We start from the raw sequence: 23361 nt of genomic DNA on the forward strand, positions 1-23361 counted from the left end.
AGCCGGGTGTGTGGGTAAACCTTTTTGGCAGATAAATTTGACAGTACTTGGATCTTCACTGCAATTCAGATTATTGACAGTCGTGACTACTATTGAAACACTATCTCTTCATGACAGGTTCACCAAAGAAACTCCTGGCTCAACCCAAGTGTGCTGCCCCAAAAGGATCTATTGAAAGTTTTCTTATAAATCATTCAGCGTATCTATGATTTGTCATAAAGGTATTTCAGCTGATATTCAATATTTACTCTTGGTCAATATTTTGCACATGTCCAAAAAATTGTATGATAGGACAAATAATGAGAATTTAGGGCAAATGAGTTATTCTGGGGAATAGCCATAAAAACAAAGTTTATTTAACAATGAATGTGCTTAAAACAACCTAATACCTTTTTCAGGATAAATGAAAAATTTGATGAAGAATGATGAGTAGGCTGTGATCTGTAGCAACTAATGTATTTACTGTCTTTACTGTTTCATCTAAATACAAAAGCAACACCTACAATTTGATGTGTAGCAATAATTCTCAAAAATCTCCACCCAAACTTAACTTGAATAGACAACTAAAAATTCCCCATTTTAATATACTACGAAAATCACTTACAGTAAAATCACATCTAATATTGCAATATGCCAGGCATTAAGTGTTTTTACATATATATTTCATTTTATGTTCAGAACCTTATGAGGTCAGAAACCCCCATTTTATAGGTAACTAAGGAACAACTGTTTAATTTCCACAAGGTCACAGAAAATATTATTTGTGGATCCAAACTTGTAACCAATAATACAGTTCCAAATCTTTACATTAAGAATACAATAAGGTGGCCCTCCCTGGTGGCGCAGCGGGTTAAAGCACAGCACTGAGAAGCTAAAGCCACTTCTGCATGAGTTAGATTCCCGCCTGCCCCGGAGGTGACCACATGGCGTGGCAGACCTCTCCTGACCGGCCCACTGCTCCCCTCAGAAGTGTACTTCGTAGATCTGCCTGTTCTGCTCCCCACTCTGTCTCTGGTGAAGCCTCTCGCCACCCCTGAGCCTCTGGCCTGTACCCCAGTTCTGTATAAACAAATAAATAAATCTCTAAAAAAAAAAAAAATACAATAAGGTAAGCCTCTCACCGCCCCTGAGCCTCTGGCGTGTACCCCAGTTCTGTATGTACAAATAAAAAATAAAATCTTTAAAAAAAAAAAAAGAATACAATAAGGCAATGTGGTAAAAGCATTCTGAAAACAATAAAATGTACAAAGGTAGGGTTGAGCCAACTAAGGGCACAGGCTTTATCGCTGGACCTAGTGTCAAGTTTGAAACTTGCTAGTAACATACAAGCTTACCTACACTTGAAACTTGAATATATCACTACTCTGAGCTTTAATTTCCTGTTCTATAAAATGTGAATAGTGAAGTAACAGTTCCTAACTTCATAGGCTTGCTGGTGGATTAGGGCAAAACGCAAATAAAAGATTAGCAGAGGGCTAAGCATACAGTAAGCACTTCATGTATATTCACTATTTTTTATTATTAAAATTTTCTGTTAAAATTTTCATTTTAATACCAAGGGAATTTCCTAAAATAAGTTAAATATAACAATGTTGAGATTAAAAATTCATGAAATTTAGACTCAAAGTGTCAGTGTGTGTCTCAGCACAGTTTTGAAATGGAAGTTACCTTTTTAGTATTATTAAATAAATATTTATTTTTAAAGTATCTGAGTATACATGAAGATGAACCAGGCACTGTACAAATCATCAAGACACAGTTCTTATCTTCAAAAATATACAATCAAGCATATTAATTCTGCTTAGTGGTGACAACTTGGGCATTTTCTCACCTAGATACACCTATGTTCTTCACTATGCTCCCCTCTGCTTGGGTTGTTATGGTGGCAAATATTTGAAGAAGCACAAGAATAAACTGGTCAAAATGAAATATAGAGCAATAAAGATTACTGAAGAAGTGAGCTGCACTTAACTACCCTCTTACCTTCTCAAAAAACATTTTAGCTATTTCGTAGAATTGATGTCTGGTAATTAAGTGGGAAAAGTAAAAAGAGGTAGAAGTTCAGAACAGAGAAAATAGGTAAACAGAAAGAATGAATTTGGAAAGTGAAAACAAGTCAGAATAATTGTGAGTGCAAGTGAAATGTTTTTTTCATCATTCTACCATGTGACTAATGCCTTAGAAACCAAACAGTTTATAATTGTTCCTAAAAGTGGTGACCCTTACTCTTGTTTAATCCCAAAGGTTTCTTTCAGCTCTTAAAATCAGAGAAGAACAGCACAGAACATAGAAGAGTTCTAACAGCACAGCTGATGTTATGCAGCATGTATTTTAAGAGCTGAGCTTCAGATCAACTATGAAAGCCATGGTTAATTCATAATCCTGGTAATCTATGGATTCCACTAGAAAAGGAACTTCTAAAACTCCTAACTATCTAGAATATTTCCAGAGGCCACTGCAGGATACCATTTTAGAAGATTTCTATCTTATTTTCAGTGGTCTTGCTATCTGAAAAAATCATTTGCAACTTCACAAGAACTGATAACCATCTCCAACTTACTTGCCATAACACTTATGGGATACTCTCCTTCTATACCCACAGCCTCAGGGCAGCAAAACCACAAAACTTGCTGCTATTGCACCCATAAGCTCTTTAAACTAAATACAAATGCTTCTCACCATAAAGCAGTATTACAAATACCTACTCTAAAAAATTACGGATGGGTTAGGATATTCTTCACAGGTTACCTTCTTGAAGCAGTGAGTAAAGGGGGAGGGAAGATATGAACAAAAAAAAAAAAAAAGGTAATGTTCAAGGTACATCTGTATACACTAATGAACACCCACCCAGTGTCTGTCACACCTCATTCAGCTATCACAATCCAACCTTGGGAAGTTGAAGTGCATGCTATACCTGGTACTATTTCCTCTTTCCACCACACTTACCAATGGAGGATATCCCCAGGTAGATGAGTTAAATTGTAGAGAAGCTCTTAATCAATTAGCAGCAAAGATGTCTACAGTCTGTAACCAGAGGTAGGACTCAACATAAAATAAGCAGTTTCTTACAGCATTTTACCTGCTCTTCTTACAACAAAAATCCTATGTATATTTGCTCATACAGCTTAGGTACAGAAAGCTTCTGAGAGAACAATGAAGCCTTTTCTTAGACCTCATCTCAAGACCTCAAGACTGACCTTCTGAGATGACAGAGCCCAAGAGTTAAAAAAAAAAAAAAAAAAAGATGAACCCCTCCCCTCCCCCCCAAAAGAAATTCTAATAGCATTTACTTTTTCCTTGGATTTTCTAAGTTTGTCTCAGTTTAGCATCTAACTCCTATGTCCACCATGAACCACTGATTTGACTATTATAAAATACACCTAACTCTCTAGGCCTATCTAATTGACATAAATCCTGATGTAATGTTATTTTTCTCTCTGTGCCCAGATTAAATCTTTGGACAGTCCTTTGAACCTTCACTTCCTCCTAAATTCCTGCTCTGTGGCCCTAGAGTTAGTAAAGAGGAGGCATAATGTGAATGGTTCTGTGCAAACAGGTGAGTGGAGTAAGGGAATTCCAGCAATTCGGCTCCCCTCAACATTAGGCTACTTCTCTTTTCCCTAGTTTTTAACAGCAAAGCAGAGAGAAAAAGGATGAAATATAGATGAGAGGCCGAAGATAAGGAGCTAACTCAAGTTTTTTAAGAATCCTATCTTTTTATTCATCATCAGTGCTTATGTCTGGAAAAATATTTAGAATATATCTTGTGTGTAGAAAGCACAAAAGATAACACCTTGCAAAAGTAAAACATACAGGTTTAATAATGTTGCAACTAATGAAGATGGTTTATAAATGAAATGCCACCCATACATTTAGTTCCCTAAATATATTATGCTATCAATTATTAAAGTTAGACCTATAAGTACAAATTTTCCATAAGTGGAAAAGAGAGAATCTGTTTTTAAATTAAAGAGAAATTATCACTCTATTTTTTAAAAATAAAACTATCATAATATAATTCAAGTGTAGCTGCTCATAGTCACTGAATAAATTTAAATTTGATAATAAAACATTTATGTTTCAACCAATGCACCTTTGTTGAAGCACATTTAGCTGAAATAACTTTGAGTCTGGTTTATTTCCACCACATATAGTACATTTTTCCAACAAGAGCATGTACATTCAATATAGAACATTTCCAGCAATAGTTAATCTTTCTAGTTTCCTTTCACAGTATATTTAAGTGCAAAGCACTGGGAAGGGTAACTTTTTTTTTCTAGCTATAAAAGCATTTTATTATGACCTTGTAGATCTTCAACATTTTAAAATTTTATACAAAAGTATATAGATGGACAGGGTCCTTCTTAACTATAGGTGTGTACCTATATAAAAACATGGTATGTTTGCTGCTGTACCTTTAAAAATTATAATTTGTCAAAAATTACTAAAAAATAAAATATTCCCTAAAAAGTACAAAATATTTATACACAAAAACCTGCCCAAAATTTCATAAAGATAGATGTACTTCTGTTTTTCCTAAAATCTTGATTATAAAAATGGACAAGAATTCATTATCTTCCAAATTTTATGTAGGAATCAAATATTTAAAGTGGCCATTTAAAACTTTTCTTGGGGAAAGAAAAAAAAATCAGGGTTTACACCCCATCTTCCTTTTTCAACAGCATTTAAAGAAATATACTAGTAGTATAAGAAGTGGATGTACACAGATTGTCTGCATCCATGAAATATCAGTAAGCTATTTACCACCTTCATAATAACACTAGTAAATGTGTGGTCTCTAAAAAAAAAAAAAAAAAGAGAGAGAAACTGAAAATTTAAGTTGGATCAGCATTAAAGTGCTTTATATAAAATTTAAAAGTAAGGGAATGCTTAATTTTCATTCAAAGCTCAGATGTTTACAAATGAAAAATGTGATGATCCATGGATGAAAAAATGAACTGGAAATTTTATGTATTATACATTTTAAAATGAAACTTTCAAACATTTAAGTGCTAGAGAACAAGTTAGAAATAAATTGATATAAAAATAATTACAAACATATTTAGTAGGCTAAATATCAATAATGTGCTGCTACTAAGTTATCCTTTGGCCCTACAACCCTCTCACTAGGAAGTCATCTATCTGTACAATCCAGATGAAAATTTTGCCAAACAAAGCAGAACAAAAAACTAAAACCACTAAGATATAAAAGTCCTTTGTCAATTAAAAATCACCAGTGGTGATATTTTCTTCAGGTTGTTGATCTCTTTAATCAACAAATTGAAAACAAATTTGCAGCATTTTTGTAGAAACTGCAGACCAAATGCACAAGGTCAAGGGTGGTTAGCTGGTGGGCTGTGATGACGGTATGTAATGCCACAGCTACTTGAAAGTGCTGGAAAAGGCAGTGCCTCAGAAATAAGTGGTTAGGCGGTTATTATTTTAGTCAGAAAACAGTAGTTACAGTCGAATATTTATGAAAATGTTTTTCTTTTTTTTTTTTTCTCATAGTACCATTTGAAGATGTTTAGTGGTTCTAACACCAATTTAAAGTCTTTCCACAAAAATGAACTCCAAACCTTTTCGTACATCACTTGAAGTTATCTGAGGAAAAATGGGAATAAATGAACACTTTTGAGTTTACCAATAAAACCTTGTTTTTTCAATTATATAACAGTAAATGATTTCTAAAGGATGGCTTCATCTAAAGTTTTTCACACAATCACACACAAAACATGTGTGATAACCAAACCACGACTTTTAACCTACTCAGCTCTAACAGTTCAGAACCTAGATGCAAAACTAATTTAATACTTATTAAATACAATAAATTTCTTACTACAAAAGAACACAGGAACTGAAAGTAAACTTTAAAACTATAGATTTGCAAAAACAAATAGGAAGTCTACTCCTTACTTTATACTGCAATGTTAAAATCTACATTTGTTCCAAACCCTTCTAAAAATGTAATTTTCTTTCTTCCCAATAGGGATTTTACTTTCCTTCAAAGCACAACCACACATACCAAAAAATCCCTACTTATTATTAACTATACTGAAATGATAATCACCAAAAGTTTGTTTAAACAAAAGGAGAAAATAAGGGGACCTAACTAATCATTTTCCCATAGATCAAAACTAAGAAACAGTAACATATACTCCCAAGGAGGAAAAAAAAATCCGAACTTTTTTTTCCATCAAGTTTCCCATTGCCTGGAAGCACTACATTAAATGTAAATAATATATGCTTGTCATTCTAAATTCAATTTGTGTTTTTTTTTTTTTTTTGGCAGCACTTCAGCTGTCACAGATTATTTTACAATAATTACAGTGTCTCAAAAGACTTCTTTCCTATAATTATCGCATTCACAAATTCATTCTAATATATTTAACTCTCCTACAACACACTAATTAGTAGACTAGTCACTGAATCAACTTAAACCTGTGCAAAGTTAGTTAAACAGAAGACTTCTATTGTAAACATAAGCCAATATAAATGTATCTATTTTACACGACTAAAAGGAAAGCACTGACCCTGTGCCATCTGCCTCTAACTAGAGTGCATGGTCCTGTGGAAGATAATTTCTAAAGTTAATTTTTGTTCCCAAACCACTAGCAGAAAGGTCACTGAAGAGGTAAATGCAATGTGCACATTACTCTTGCAGTTCCCACTGTCATAAAATATATGGAAGCAAAAGTGTTAAAATGGAACCAGCTACAAATTATGGTCAAATGATTTTTTTTAGTTCGATGGGAGAAGGGGTAAAGCAAAACTCTGTAACTGTTCCTCACCAGACAAGAGCCTTAGATCTTGTACTTCGGCCTTTGGTTTTGTTTCCTTCAGGTGAATTGGAAGCATTTGCCTTATGAGTTTTCTTATGGTGTTCAAGATAAGTCTTTTTGGCAAATGCCTTTCCACATTTATTGCATCTGTGAAGGGAAAAGTTTTTTGTGACTTTTACTTCAATACCAACGTCAGCTACTTCATACTTTTTACTAGGAGAGTTGGAAGTGCCATCATGTTTTGAATCACTATGTTTCATGTCGTCCCTCGAAGGGCCTCTTTTTGCCACTTTATTTAGAACAAAATCAATGGGCTTCTTTATAGCTCTGATCTCTAGGCTGGCTGTTATTTTCCCAAGATAGCGGGATGACTTTTTATGAACCACAGTTATATGTCGTATCACATCACGTTTCCGGCGAGTTTCATAAGTGCAAAGAGGACACTTGTAGAATTTAACATAAATGTTATTCCCATCTGTGTGCAACTCAATGTGTTTAGTCAAGTTCTGTTTGGAAGTAAACTGACGTTTACAAAGTTTACAGTAAAGTTGCTTAAAGTCAAAGCCAGCTGAAAGTTTTGGTTTTCTGGTTTTTTGCTGGCCACCTGCAGCAGACGGACTAGCTGATTTAGGGCTTTCAGAGTCTTGTTTAACTTTATTTTTCTGTGCTGCCGGTGTGTTCCTTTTTTCATTTGAATGATTTGTTCCCTTTAATTCATTCGGTGGAGAATGGGTAATGGAAGGGGGAGAAGATTCTACAGAATCTGCTGGTTCAACTTTAACTTTTATTTCTGAACTGTTGGCAGTATTATTAGGTCCTTTCTCTCTTTTAGAGTTTGTTCCAGAAAGAGTTATCTTGTGGACAATTTGCATATGTCTTTTAAGCATTATTTGTGAACTATATTTCCTCTTGCAAAGAAGGCATTTGCATGCAGTTAAATTGTATTCAGCCTTTGAAGACGACTTTTGTTTTCGCGTCTTAAAAGATTTTTTAGGAGAAACAGAATCCAGGAACAAAGGCTGCCCAGGCTTTGTTGCTATATCAGGAGTAATTGAATCCCTCCTTAGTCCTCTATGAACTTCATCAAAATGCCTCCTTACATTCGCTTTTGTAGCAAATGATTTACAACATACTGGACAACTCCTACTTAATGAAACTAGAACATTCTTATTGCGCCCTTTAGTGGATTGGTTTGGCTTCTTTCGTGTTTCAATGTACTTTTTTAGTTCTTCCATCTTTTTTTTGTGTACTTTTCGAATGTGACGACGAACACCTCGTCTGGAATTGAATTCTTTTCTGCAAAGACAACATATCAACTGGTGACCAAAATCAGAACTGTCAGAAGTTTCCAAGTCAGCCTGTGATTCCTGAGGTTGTTCATCAGATATAGGTGCAACTTCATCTGCAACAATCTCAACAGCAGGGGGTTCTACAGTTTCTACTTCTGTATCTGTAACTGTGGCTGCTGTTTTAGACTGTTCAGTGCTAGTTTCCTGTATTTGAACTTCAACTTGTTCAGGAGTACTGCTTGACTCTGTGATTTCAGTAGGATTATCAGTACTTGAAATATACTGAAACACTGCATTTTGATTAGTCTCTATAGGTTCTAGTTTAATAATATATTCCCGCTTGTCCACACTTGGATATATGGCTTCTAGGAGATCATTTATGGCTTGACTTTGTTTATCATTTACATCAGGAAGGTCTGTCAAGGAAAAAAACAAGATTTTAATCTGAAATAAATAGCCTGCTCTAGCCTCAGAAGATATTATGAATTTTTATTTCAAAATTGATTTTATTATTGGTTCATATTTATGTTTATAAAAACATTATCTGCCTTTTAGTACCTTTTGAAGGTAAAAGCTAGTATTAAAATAAAGTATGTTTTTAAAATGTCATTTTGGTACACAAATGTTAAGGAGCACATGAAATCAGAAGTTACTTCCACTTTTAAATGCCCTTACTATGCAATATAGATAAGCACATGAGAGTTCTAAACACTAACAATATTCATATTTTAGTCTGAAAATTTTAGGTTATTAAAGATAAATCAAAATTCTCATATCCCAAAACAGATAAAAACATAACGAAGAATATTAATATATATAAAAATTATTTTATGTAAGAAAACATAACAATATTCCTATTATATTAACCCATAAGAAATAATGTCTAATATATGAACACTCATGGAAATAAAAAAGAAAATATAGAAACATGAGTAACATTATAGACATTTTTGTTAAATTCAGTCTTGTGTGTCCTAACATAACACAAATGACTGAAAACTATTCTAAAAACAAAGTGCTATTTACTTGTGCAATAATTATATCCTCTACAGGCAACCAAATATTCCTAGTATAACAGTGGTTATGTTTACACATATAACTTTAACATACAGCACCAATCTGATACCAATTTAGAAATCAAAAATGATTCATTATAGGTCTTCTAGTCTTGTCATCTTTTAAAAATGGACAAAGTAGTGTCTATAAGAAGGAAAACACTTTCACAGACATATTTCCTGAATGAGTATTGCCAAGAGTACACAATAAGCCAGCAAATCCATTCATCTATAGACCCACTAAGTGAACTCCACAACAAAAAAATAAATAACAGCCACCAGAAAATTACTAGTAATTACAAGATTAGACTTGAACCTAATCTCCATAGATTGTGTCTTTTCATATTTCTCAATGATGATGAATTAGTAAAATCTAAGAGTAGTCGGAAAAGTTTCCAAATAAATAGGAAATTTTGTTGCATCTATGTCCCATCATATACTGTAAGTCAATTTAATACCAATAATTAAAACAATATGTTTAGTATTTGGAGTATGCATTTCATTTCCATCCCAAAAAGGTTGTTGAAAAATGCATAAAGTCCATAACGCAACTATGTATCAAACTGATAAAATAAGCTCCACAAAGAATTCAAGTTTCTGAACAAGAAATAATGAAGGCAACCTACCACTTACTAAATATTTAAAGAATTTAAATTAGGTCTTTAAAGAAAGAAAATAACATTGCTATTTATACTGCTAACTTAATCATGCAGGGACAATACATTTATTAATTCAACAAACATTGATTCCACAAAGTTTTTATCAGTCTACTGCCAGGCTTTATCACATAAAGCTACTTTGAATTATAAGTTAGTTTGTGACACAATCTAGCTTTTGACAAAATGACTAAATATTTTCACTCAGAAGAAAACTAATCTTCAAAACAAGACACAGAGAACACTAGAATAGGATAGTATTTTCCGTGTACTCCACCAGCCCCAAGACATCAACTCATTTATTCCATCTTCACTCTACTTCTAACATTCTCACTTACATAAGGGGAAAATAAATAAATTATAATTCATATATAGTAGCAAGCTGTTAGAGGTCAAGAGGGAAAACACCAATGCCCCTCTTCAAGCACTGATATTTTACTTAACCCTGAGTATAAAACTGTGGTCCACATAAATATTCAAATACAGTATCGAACATTTTAATACAAACACACACATTCATAAATCTAAACTGGCAATCTTTAGGAAAATCTAAATGAAAAGCACTGATATGAAAATAGCAAAGAAACTGAACGCCAACACTGAGACACTTATTTCTTTTTGTTCTCCATCTTTAATTATCTGTAAGTAGGTATAAGTACCACTTTAATACAAATTACAGCTGCAATATACAAATATTTAACTGCAGAACACATAGCTGAACATATGAATAAAACTTACTGTCATCCATCTGGAGACTTGGTGGGCAGTAGAATTTCTTATGAGTAATTAAATTTGGTAATCCTCTGAAGAGACTGCGACATAATTTACATTCAAAAATAGTGTCCACATCTTTTAATAAAATGTGCTTAAGCTGCTTAGTTCCTGAGGGAAAAAAGAAAACAAAACTTAACACAAAAGGTAACTTTGGCATGTACTTTTAAACTGGGCAATTGCTTCTGACAAACCACAATGCAGTTATGCTTTAAAAACAAAACACAGACATTGCCAATTTTTACCACAATGTTTTCAGAACTAAGTTAAAAACTAAGTACTAGAGCATCCCAGGTGACTCAGGGGTTAAGTTTCGGCACTATTACTTCTATGGCCAGGGAGCTAAAATCCACATGGTGCAATAAACCTTTCCTGCTCCCCTTAGCAGTTTATTTCAGTAAATTCACCTGTTCTGCTCCCCACTCTCTGGAGTGAATCCTCCCTTCCCATCTTATCCTTCTCCACTCTCCTCTCCCCATCCCCACCTCTGGCATCACCTCAGTTCTTCTATGTAAAAATAAAAATTAAAAAAAAAAACCATTAAGTTCTAAACAAAGTTATTACTTGAGTATCAGAACAGTTATAATTGATGCTCTTTTTCTACAGCAACCAAGCACTTCTCAAGATAACCAGTAGTGCTCCAACATCTGTGGATCATTATGACGACCTAGGAATAAAGATGTATGTGACCCACCCACTACAAATCAGGATTCTCTAGACCTGGCATAAAAGAATTATATACCCTGCCTAAGTTTTAAGCTGGTTCTCTCAGCTTGCTTCTGCATTAGAAAGCAAACATGGGTTTTTTAATACATTTTCCCCTGATTCCTTAAAGAAGGTCAAAATGGTATCACAGAATGTCTAGGACATTTTTCTTAAATTCAACTCAAATAATCTCAGGTGTAGGTCAATGTGAGACTATGGTCATTTAAATCCTTGTCCGTAATTTTGAATTTTGCTTATTAGGTCTCTTGATACCTCTAAAAATTTATTCAAGTCATTCCTCCCTCAAATATTTACCCCAATACAATTAAATATTGACATAAGAATTATTAATTTAAAGTGTGTCTTCTCTGCTGTATTATGAACTCCAAAGTAACCAAACCTGTCTTATTTGTAACTATAAAAAGTCTGTAATCTACAAAAGTATTTTTGAAGACATATCAAGAATCTAAGCATTATGACAGGAGAGCAAAAGTTAGGAAGAAAAAAATGAATCATAATAAGCATCTGATCTTTAAGATAAAAATATCCACCAATAATAAAACAGAAATAGGACATCTTTTTCACTATACTATAAGCCTTAACCACAAGTGACAAATTGATCTGCAGTTCTTTACTAATTTATACACCTTTAGTTTCCTCAAATTAAAATAATAATAATAATAATATATTGACTTAAACAGGGAAAAATTAAAGTGCCCGAAAAAATAGATTTATGAATATATCTAAGTGCAAAAGGCCCATCATACAGCTTCTCGGCCTATTAAAGGTTAAACACAATCTCAGTAGTAATATTATGGGATTTGTTTTTAAAATGTTTCTGATTTAAGGTCATGCAATTTGTTGATATTTAATTTTTCAATAATCATTTCAATTTTGATCATTTGGAAGATGGGTCAGTCCTCAAAATTCTACAGCAAAAAAAAAATATCAACACTTAACTGAATCTTCAGAGATTCCAATTCCGATATAATCTGGTTGCATGACTTTAAGTATTTGTAATTTATATAAATATATCCATATTGTAAAAGAAAACAAACTTACCTGGATATTTATTTTTAAAATGACCTTAAATTCTAGCAAAATTAAATTGTACATCTGGGTTTCTACTGAGAAAATATATGTGTGTGTGGGTGTGTGTGTGTATAAAATGAAATAATTTCTACCTTTTCCTAAATCCAAGCCAACATTTATTGTACTGGACCGTATTATCAGAAATCAAAAAAACCCTACATTTAAAAAGCATCACAGAATAGCTTTAGTACTATTCTTTATAAAAAAATAAATTCTCGGCCCTCCCTGGTGGCGCAGCGGGTTAAAGAGCAGCACTGAGAGTCTGAAGCCACTTCCGTATGAGTTCGATTCCCGCCTGCCCCGGAGGAGACCACATGGCGAGCCAGACCTCTCCTGACCCGCCCGCTGCTCCCCTCAGCAGTGTACTTCGTCGATCTGCCTGTTCTGCTCCCCACTCTGTCTCTGGTGAAGCCTCTCACCTGCCACATCTCTGGCCTGTACCCCAGTTCTGTATGAATAAATAAATAAATCTTAAAAAAAAAAAAAAAAGTTCACAAAATCTCTTTAAAAAAAAATAAATAAATTCTCATTCATACATACATAATACACACACATGTATTTGCTATTTATTTCACCCTTTAAAATACCTTGGCAATAGACTGCCAATAATATTTAATTCATAATTAACATCCCAAATGAGTATCAAATTGTAAGTGGTGTACTGATGATAGTCAAATCTTTCTAATTAATCTAGCCATAGTTCTCAGAAAGTATAGTTGAATGCAATACCACTGGGGAGAAAACAGGATTCTTACAAACTATTTCTAAATTAAAAGATCTGTTAGACCTATGCTAAAGATTTAATTTTACCATTAAAGATAGTAAAAGAAAACTGAAGGACACAGAAATAGATTTAACTTAAGATTCAACTGAAGACTTAAACAGAAAGTACAACATAAATGTTATAAATAAAAAGCAGTTACTTATAAAAAACAGAAGATTAAATCCCTAATACAAGTTCTTTCGATAAACCATGGGGGGGGGGGAAGGGAGGGAAATGCATGGGACTAGGGTGGTGGAACAGGGGTGATCTGGTGATGGGAAACCCGTGGGGATTACAATCGAGATGGCAAAAAAAAAATGTGCAAAATGATGTAAAAATAAACTTTGTAAAATAAAAAAAAATATATATATATATATATATATATATATATATATATTCCCAGAAATAAAATTACTTAGTATAAATAAAGTTATATTTTGGATAAAAAAAAAAAATACTACCGCCCTCCCTGGTGGCGCAATGGGTAAGGATGCAGGACTGCAAGCAAGCCGCAGTTTAACATTTATTGAGCATCTTTTATTTTAAGATTTATTGAGCATCTATTAAATACCAAGTACAGTGTTAATCACTGGAGATACTAAAGTAAAGGATAAGATCTGTACCCCTGAGAAATTCCCAGAATAACATAAATGGTTGTTCTCCTAGGAACAAAGCCCCAGATGGCATGTTTTGGAATGAGCATAAGAACAAATCAAACAAACAAGTTTTATTTTTCTTATGCTTAAAATAAAAATTTAGTCCAAATTTAAAATTTCCAACAACAACAAAAAAGCCCAGTTCATAATATGGCAGTTTCCTATGAATCTCCAGTAAATCATGCATCCACCCTCAGCTTTTGCCTTCAGAATCAAATAAGGCCACCTCATCCTGTCACAGCTTATACTAACTGCAAGGTTGGTTGCTTCAAGTGGATAAAGAAAAAAAAAAAAAAACCCTAATAAGTTATGTTACCAAACCAAAATAATTAGGAAGATAATGGCAATAATGGCAACAGCAAGCATCATACAAACTTAATTCTTATTTTTTACTAAAATTTACTACTCCCTTTGAGTCAAAAAAACATTCTTTCCTTGCACAGTCTAGTGTACTCTACATGTATACTTTTTTTCCCCCTAGAATATCATATTTTCTTTCCAGTTTTATATTTTGAAGATTCAGAAGATGTCAACTTTATTTTAAAGGCAGTTTTGGATATCAAGCAAAATGATTAGCCTTCTTTCCCCACCATTTTTGTTTCTAATCTTGGGGCATTCCACAGCTCCCATACCCCAAGACTAAGAGACTGAGACTATAAGCTCAATTAAAATCAATTGTAATAAATGTATCACAGAAGTATACTTTCTGGTTGTTGTTACTTAAAATTTTGTTTTAGTCTGGGCAGGAAGGAAGGAGGCTAAAATAAAAGTGTTAACAGAAAGGAGGGAAATTTAAAAATACCAAGTCCCAGAATGATCCTAGGGACTTAACACAGTCAAAGTAAGACTCCAGAAAGGGCAGGTGGCAGTCAACTTAGTACGTAAAACCAGAAATTGAGAGCAAAGAGTATGTCTTAAATCACTCACTAGGAGATTTCAGAGTAGAAAATTTATAGGTTGGAGCAACTCAGAAGTCTTTTTTTTAAAAATAAAGCATCTATCTTTAAAAAGATGCCAAATGACTGTGGGGTATACTATTAATAGAGCAAAAGTACATATAGAGTACAGAGTTTGCTACCATTTGTACTGGGAAGAAAACAAGGAACATGACTATATATATATGTATAAAAAAAAGGCGCACAAGCCACACAGTAATATTTGCCTGAGCAGCGGGAAATGGGAGGAGAGGGGTGTCCACAGTGAGGGACTTACTTTGTATTTCTTCTTAGTAATTTGTACATCTTTATTATTCAGCTAAACAAAAAAGAATTACTTATTGTAAAAAGAAAAATCTATTGAAATTTACAAAGCAGCCAAAAATAGATACATTAGAGGTCAGTAAGGTTTGAATTTAAAGTCACACAAAGCCCTAAGCAAAAGCTGAACTGAAAGTCAAAGAAAATAGGTCAAAGCAGGTCCAGCAGTAAGTACAGCACACATGGGGTAGTAGACCTAAAATATAAGTCAATTACTTTCTCAAGTTTTTGTGAACTTCCAGCTTGAGTATGAAAACCAGGTCATGAGCAGCTCAGCATAGGCAGGAGTAGGTGACTCACTTAAACAGAGATGATACCATAGCTAAAAGAAAACAAGCTGAACTTGAACACAAAGGTAGAGACCCTAACACATTACTACTGCCAAACCTGACTTAGTCTCTTTAGGTTAACAAGAGCAAAAGGATAGTCTTGTCTATCTTCAAATATCTGTCAGACTTAAACTACCACCTGAGTATGTTTTCAAATGCAAAATGTGTAACCCAGTTGTAATGGAACGAGCCTACAAACAGATGAGTCATGGAAGGATGCTTAGAAGCAGAGCAGAACTGGAAGGAACTAACTTGCAAGAGTCTAAGGGCAATAGGGGCCTTAGTCTCTAAGTCATGTGGCTTAACATCTTCCTAAGGGCTCAGTCAGCCACAGCTTGAATACCTCAAGAAGAGCTACCTTCATAGATTTAATATTATCCAGATACAAGAGTGATTACTATATTGAGGAAATTAAAACTGCTTACACATTAATGAAATTTAAAATTTTTTTCTAAACCACAATTAGTTTCTCTAACCACTCAGTGTATTTCCAAGTCACCTCTAATTTAAAATATCAGCTACTTAGAGAATTAAAAGTATAGTACTTTCAGTATTTGCCCAAAGCAAAAATAACACAAATGACAAATTTGCTGGGGACATTTTATTTCTTTTCATTCAGTTGTTTACATAACTAATTTTGGAAGTATACATGTGTGCATGCTGCACTCACCAGCCACCAAAACTCCAGTAATGCTGTTCTATCCCCTCCTCCCTCAACTGGGGACATTTTAAAAAGAATATATTACCCATTCCACAGTCCCTTTCCTTTAGCATAAAGAAATGGCATTTACAAGAAATGGCAAACAATTTCAATTTTAAATATTCACCTTCCAAAGTTAATGCACACACAGATTTTGGATATAGGATCTTTTTGAAAAGGTACTTTTTTTTACAGGACAAAACATTTATGAATAAACCAATTCTAACTTCTTGATCAAATAGTGTAATAAACTGTAGCAGTATAAAATAACCTTAATCCCAAACTTTGAATAAAAAAAAGAAATTTATAGCAAAGAACATTTCTAAATGGGAAAAGCTAATACTTTCATTTCCATGATCTAAGAAGAAAGTATTTCTATCTCTATGTTAGAAGTACCTAATAGATGTTCTTACTACAATCAGAAACTAACCATTCTTCTGTTACAGAATTATATACCGCCCCTAATAAGTGAAATTTTAATTGCATTTATCAAGAATTTGTTCTATCAGTTATTTGTTAACCACGGACAATTATCAAAATTAAAAGACACCCAAAAATAAGGTATACCATCAAGCAGCATAAACAAAAGCACAACATACAAACTTAAAACTTATTGAATAATATAAAAGCAATACCATGAAGACTACAGCCAAAAAGTTTAAGAAGTAAGTCTTAGAGACTCAAAAAAAAAAAAGTCTTACACTAGATTAAGGCACAATCTATTTCTTAGAACCCAAAAATAAAGCAAATACATGCTATTTATTTAGAATAATTTAAAATCAAGCATCTTAAAAATCTCATTGATAAAAAAGTGAATGCATATAAATTTCCTTTCCTCTCAGAAATCATCACTAAGAGAGTAAGCTATAAAATAACAAGAGATATTCTAGTCCTTTAAATATCTTGTGTGTTTCCTTTCTCATATTTGAACAGTCTGCAATGTCAGAAAAGCCAAATCAATAAGAGGTAGGGAGTAGGTCATAAGAACATAGCAATCTAAGATTTTATTGATAACACAAGAGTTCTAACAGTTCAGTCATTGATACATGTATACCACAACTAATTAAAGCACTGGATTGCAACGGTACTAATATATTGCATATCTAATTATTACAATAATCTAGTGAAAAAAAATTAAATGTATCTGATGATATCAAGACTGGAGTAAGTCTCCCTTCTATATTGTGCTCTATTAGAGATACAAAGGCAAGGAAGAAGATGAGTATATAAACTGAGATGACATGGTAATTAGTCTAGAGTGAGTAATACCTCAGACATTCTGAGAAATAATCTACTCTGCCAAAGGGTACAAAGATTTAGTATAATTTACAATGCCCTTCGAGAGTTTATAAAGAAATGCTGAAAAATAACAATGAATCTCTTAGAGGAAGAGGCACTTTAACAACAAACATACAAGATATTTCTTTAAACTCTCCAAATAAGTTATTTTAAATATTAATATTTAACATTAATATGTACTGAAGAATTTCCAGATCAACAGAATTAGCATTCAATATTTATCCATTCCCCTTTTTAAAATATGACAAAGTATTCTATAAAGAAAACCAATATATACATTTTACTATTTTTAAAAAGTTACTTTTAGAGATTTCTAGGTCATTTTTAACTACTGAGTGAAGATTGAAAAATACATCCTAAAACATTCATACCTGATCGAAAGCACTCAATTATTTGTTGAATACCAGATTTGGATGTCTGAAGTGGTTGCTGTAACAAAGGAGCATCTCCAGGTTCCAGGATATAAACTACATGGGAGACAAACACCCACCCAATCCCCACAAAAAAAGGGTTATTTAAATCATTTACTATTGAAGTAGAACAGTAGCTTGCTACAATCATGTTAATGATAATTATTCTTGCTTGTGTATATTTCACTATTATCTTTGTAAACCAACATGAATTAAGGGAAAAAATGAAATACTCAGTTCAAGTCTAAATTAAGGCTACTTAAAACTATATATTATGTTCAAATGCAAATATCTTACTACTCTGGTAATATCTGGTCTATATATTTCATGCCTACCTTTTTATCCTTTAAGGGGAAATCACTGTATTTAACCAAAATTCTAAGGTAGCGGTGGCCTAGTCACACCTCATAAACCATTCCAAAATGCTCTGGATAACCTAGTTTGTTTCTCCAGGCAATTATGAAAGCAAAACTCAAAACTACTGTCTAAGAAAATAACTGGAGAAAAGTACAATAACTGTATAGTTATGTTCACTGCTGTGCTGTAATAATTGAGAAAAATTTCAAACTTAGAAGTCTCTCAGTAGAAACTAGACTAAATAAACTACAAAAGAACCATCCAACAGAATTGTTCATGGCTGTTAGAATTCATGCATTGATGACAAAGGATGTCAATAATGCATTGTTAAGCAATGAAAACAGATTATAAAGTATGACCTCATCTATTTTAATTACACTCCTATTGAAGTAAATTTACAATATGTGTATATTAGAGACCTGTATAAACACTAACTGTATGATAGAATATCAACAAAACTTAAAAAGGTTCTGTGAAGGTGGGTTTATAAGGGCAATTTTTCACTATCTGCTCATATATCACTAATAGTTGACTTGTCAAGCCTGAATTCTAGAAGTTTGCAATTTAGAAAGAAAACACTTTTGTAAAAGTAGTATTTCCATTATACAAATAAAAGTTTTAATTTTAATATATGGAGATCTGTAGCTACCTGTTTTTCAAAATTCTTGAATTAGTAGTATAGAAATGTGGTAAATTAGATTTATAAAACAAGGGAATTAAAAAAACTGAGTTTTTCCATCACATATCAAATAGACAGTTGTGAAAAAGAAAATTGGCCACTCTAATTACTTTCTTTTTTAATATACTACAAGGTTCTATTCAACTATTACCATCTTAACACAGGATTATCTACGCAGTATGGGGAGACCAAGAAGGTTCCATCACTAATGTTGGCTCAACTTGCTTCAGGACCTGGATTTGGACAGCACCATGTTTCTGGTAATTCAGCTAAAGCTTGCATTAGAATACACAAATGAGAACTATGCCTCAGGAACTAGTCATTTCATTAAGCAAAATTTTTTCAATTTTAAGAGACAACTTTGAGATTTTTAAATGAATTAAGAACATATACACACAACTCATTTTAAGACTATCAGACAATGTCAATAATTGTAGTGGTTTTAAAATGAACAATAATGTAGATACATAAAGTAATAAAAAAAATAAGAAAAAAAAAAGAGTATAAAATGCCAGACCCAAACAAGCTGAAATTCTTTTCCTACATGCAAGTTGGACAAGTTAAACTCTCTGATCTGACTTTTCTCGCCTCTAAATAGGAATAATAAAAATACCCAAATCATAGAGCTGTGTGAGGATTAAAGGAGCAAATGCAAGTAAACTGCTTAAAACAGTATGAGATTCAGTAATTGCTCACCACCATTATACCATCACCACCACCATACCATCATCATGAACATCACTGTGTACAAATTTATTGCTTTCCTGACTCCAAAAACTAAAAAAAAAATTTCCCAACACCTAAAAAGTAGAATTCAACCCCTTAGAAAAATAATAGTGGAAGTTTTTAAATACAGGATAACACTATTTGGATTAGGTAGAACTTTTCTTCAGTGTTTATACATTTGCTCAGATACACAAATATTTATAAAGGAATAACTAGAAAGAGTTGGTGGAAACTGTAGAAATGTATTGAACTAAAAACTTCAAGGTAGCAAGAATTCTAGAAAGATAGCACTAGTAATGAATAATGGCAGGATATGGGAAAACATGGTAACTTCTCCTTTTCTCATTTATATACATGCTCCAGAGAACATTCTATAATATACTAACTTCCACTTCCCCTAACAATTACATGCTTTTAAAGCTGGTGCAAATTTTTGTTACCTCCACCTTCTAAACACTACTACCACAAGAATCCGTATACATCCTGAGACACCATACAAAATAATTCCAAGGTTAGCTTAGTTATACATGAGCACATCCAACTAACACACATACTTGTGTGTATCACATTGTTAGATAGTATTCTTTCTTCCTTTAAAACCATACCCTCAGCCCTGGAAAACTTTATATATTAGTATAATATTTCACAGAATTTCGTCTTACATATCTTACCGTCTCTTTCAGGTTCAGACCTATTCAAGTTATAAAACCAGTTAGGGGGAAGACCAGCATCTCCGCCAACTAAAAAACCCAACTCTCAAAAGTTATTTCTTTACACTCTTCCAAAAACAAACTTCCTAGAATACACATTTTTCAAAGAGTTTCATTTACCCTTTAAAAAGTCCCTTAAATGATTCCTCTACTTGTGATGTCTGGGATTTGTTTACAAATAGTAGACTGTGTAGGAAACAATAAGAGGTAGAAGAGAACTGTGGGGAGGAAAAGAATATGATAGATGAAAAGGGGTTGTCTAAGAACTGATAACTTGGGGAGATGGTTACATCAGGTTCTTAACATCATTTTCTCTACTTATATTTGAGATCTTCTATTTTTAAAAGAAAACATTCTTAAATCATAAGAAAATTCATCACTAACAGACTTCTCATATCATCCTCACACCAAGTTCACCCATCCTATGAAGGCTGTCTCAGGGTACAATGCTCCCATATTCACCCACTGTTCATAACCCAAACAAGATAGGCCTCTAAAAGTGAGTCCATTAAAGCAATTTCTCAAACATCAACTCATCTTCTTTCCATTCTCTTTTAAAAACTGTCACATCATAATATATTTTCGGTACTAGAAACATCCTCCTACTTACCACATAGTTTCCTCTGAAATAATAACAATTAGCTATCCTGTTAGTTAACAAATATCTAGCTTTCCACTGAACTATCTCCTCAGCAAGTGATTAATTCTAGCCATGACAGCAAAGAAACACTGCTTTTGCCCTGAAGTCTGAAAAATAAACTACATAGGAAAATTTTTAGTAAAATAAAAGATTACACACTTTCAAATCTTTAAAGTAATATGAGTTTTTTGGTATCTTGTTAATGGTGGTGGAAGGAAGCAGCAAAAAACTCCAATGGAGATTTAAAAGTTTAACCCTAGAAAATACCTTTAAAGAATTTAAGTCCCCAGAGAATGTTATTTACAGAATATAAGAAATAAAGTAGGGTCACTGTTATTTTCTTTACATGTTTATATCTATTTTTTTCCTACTCAAAAGTTCTATGAGGAAATGACCTTATGCTTTTTCACCTTGTGTATTTCCACTACCCTGGACATTAGGTGCTGAGCACTCACTAAGATGTGCTCAATAATCATTTGTCAAAGAAATAAATGAACAAAGACGTTCTTCCTAAATGACATAAGTAATGACTTTATAATAATACAAAATATATGTTAATTATAAATAATATAAATAATAATGACAACTTAAATGACTTTAAATATTCTCAGGGGGAAAAAATGTAGCTAAGAGGTCAGTGGAACTTCAGTAGGAAAGACATTCATTCTACTTCAAAACTACCAACTCTAGTCAACATCTGATAAGACAACACTTTCAATACACAAAATATGCAGTAGTAAGGAAAGCTAAAAGTTAGATCAGAGGACAGTTGAATAGAAACTGGATCCCATCCTGGGACTGAACATTCTATTAGCATAGGATGACTTTCATTAAGTCAGTGCAAATAGGAGCACAGTACAAATATTATTTACATATGAACCACTTTTCTGAAAAATGAAAGCTTACACTTTACCACTGCCATTTTCCCACTCAGTAAAAAAAACTTTCGGGTCTCCTGGGTGGCACAGGGGTTAAAGTCTCAGCACTATCAAGCTATAGCCAGCCACTGCGGCCTAAGTTAGATCACAGCCAGGGAAGTGACCAAAATGGCACAGCAGAACCCTCCTCTAGCAGCAGCCCCCTCAGCAGTGCATTTCAGTCAGTCTGCATGTTCTGCTTCCCACTGTCTCTGGTGAACCCTCTCACACCCCACTCTGGCCTGTACCCCAGTGCTTGTATGAATACATAAATCTGAAAAAAAAATCTTTAAATACTTAATATGAACTTTGCTTTATTAAAACTCAGTAATTAGTACAGTTAAAATACTCCTAACAAAAAGCAAGCAAAAATAAAAAACTTCTAGTGACTTTTACATCAAAAACTATCATAAATACCTTCCATTAACTAGACTAGTAGTATAACCCTGATTTGGTTTGGGGACAGTGGAATATGATTCCCTTTTAAGCTATGCCTTAAAATGTAAGCAACAAAGTACAACAACATTCTAATGAGTAGAAAAACCATCACTCGTTTGTCAAATTTGTTTATCATTATAAAATTTAACTTTTCTAACATTCTTCATGAGACTCCAAAAGGCAACATTCTGTTTCATAAATTCAACTTAAAATGGTTCCCCTGAAGGAAAATATCCCACAGATGCTCATGAAGTCTATCCAAATAATCAGGAGCTTTGTTTTGCAATACGATTTGTTTTACCCAAGAAATTTCTTTTAAAAAGCAAAGCATGAGTCTCCCAACAAACTGAGTTCAACAAACGTTTTTTAGCCCAAGCTAAACTGTTTGGCTTTAAGAGAGAAAAAGGCTTGAGGAACTTTCAAATTTGAAGTTTAAATGTAACAACTTTCACAAAGAGAAATGCTATCCTACTACCAATTTCTCCCTTTTCTGCCATTTTAAACGTGCGCAGAACAAGGGGTTGTAGTAACTGCAGCCGGCCTCAAAAGGAAGACTGATCTTGTGGAAAAGATTAAGGTGACACTTGTAGACGTTATTTTTTGTTTGTTTGTTGTTTTTTTTTAAGCGATCACACAGGGAAGACCTCTTGTTTGGACAAGCTTTTCGCTTCATGACTAGTTTTATACTGTGGAAAATTATAGCCTGTATACTGAGGAAGGACTTCTTGGGCAGGAGGGCACTGGAAGGAACTGCGGGGCTCCGATGGCGGGTAAAGTTACTGGCCAAGAAAGGGCCATACCTGGTTCACAGCATCCGTGGTGATGGTGGTCAGTCTGACAGTATTTGTCCCTTAAAGGCATTTTCAGTGGGCGCGACCTACTTTCCTTTCACTGTAAGCAGCTCTTCATTGCGGCTGGGCTGTAGGAAGAAGCACAAACCCGTCACTCCCCGAACTTCCGCGGACACTCCGGCCGCCTCCCCGGCGACGTTCGCTTCACCCGCGCTCTGCTTTCCCTCCCCGGCCCCGCACCTTCCCCACCCACGAAGCGGGACAACGCACGAAGGCTGCCCCGCCACACTCCCGCACAGGTTCACCGCCCCACCCGGAAACGCACCCTCGGGCGCGCCGC

The 23361-nt window shown here is 33.8% G+C and overlaps 1 protein-coding gene across 2 annotated transcripts; it reads right to left on the reverse strand.

The window, feature by feature from the left end:
* Window positions 1-4500: 4500 nt before the first annotated feature.
* On the reverse strand, window positions 4501-23143 carry ZNF800 (zinc finger protein 800). Of its 2 annotated transcripts, XM_004676997.2 has the most exons (5): window positions 23031-23143; window positions 17725-17820; window positions 10521-10664; window positions 6792-8487; window positions 4501-5604 (listed from the first exon to the last, which is right to left on the reverse strand). In XM_004676997.2, coding segments are annotated over exons 1-5 (1998 nt in total). In that variant the 5' UTR covers window positions 23092-23143; the 3' UTR covers window positions 4501-5603. The 2 variants fall into 2 exon arrangements, with proteins under 2 accessions (XP_004677054.1, XP_004677053.1); XM_004676996.2 differs by lacking the exon at window positions 4501-5604 and having other exon boundaries at window positions 6293-8487.
* Window positions 23144-23361: the final 218 nt, after the last annotated feature.

The sequence above is a fragment of the Condylura cristata genome, unplaced genomic scaffold (assembly GCF_000260355.1).
Source record: "Condylura cristata isolate star-nosed mole 26May11 unplaced genomic scaffold, ConCri1.0 scaffold00005, whole genome shotgun sequence".
NCBI classification, from domain to species: Eukaryota; Metazoa; Chordata; class Mammalia; order Eulipotyphla; family Talpidae; genus Condylura; species Condylura cristata.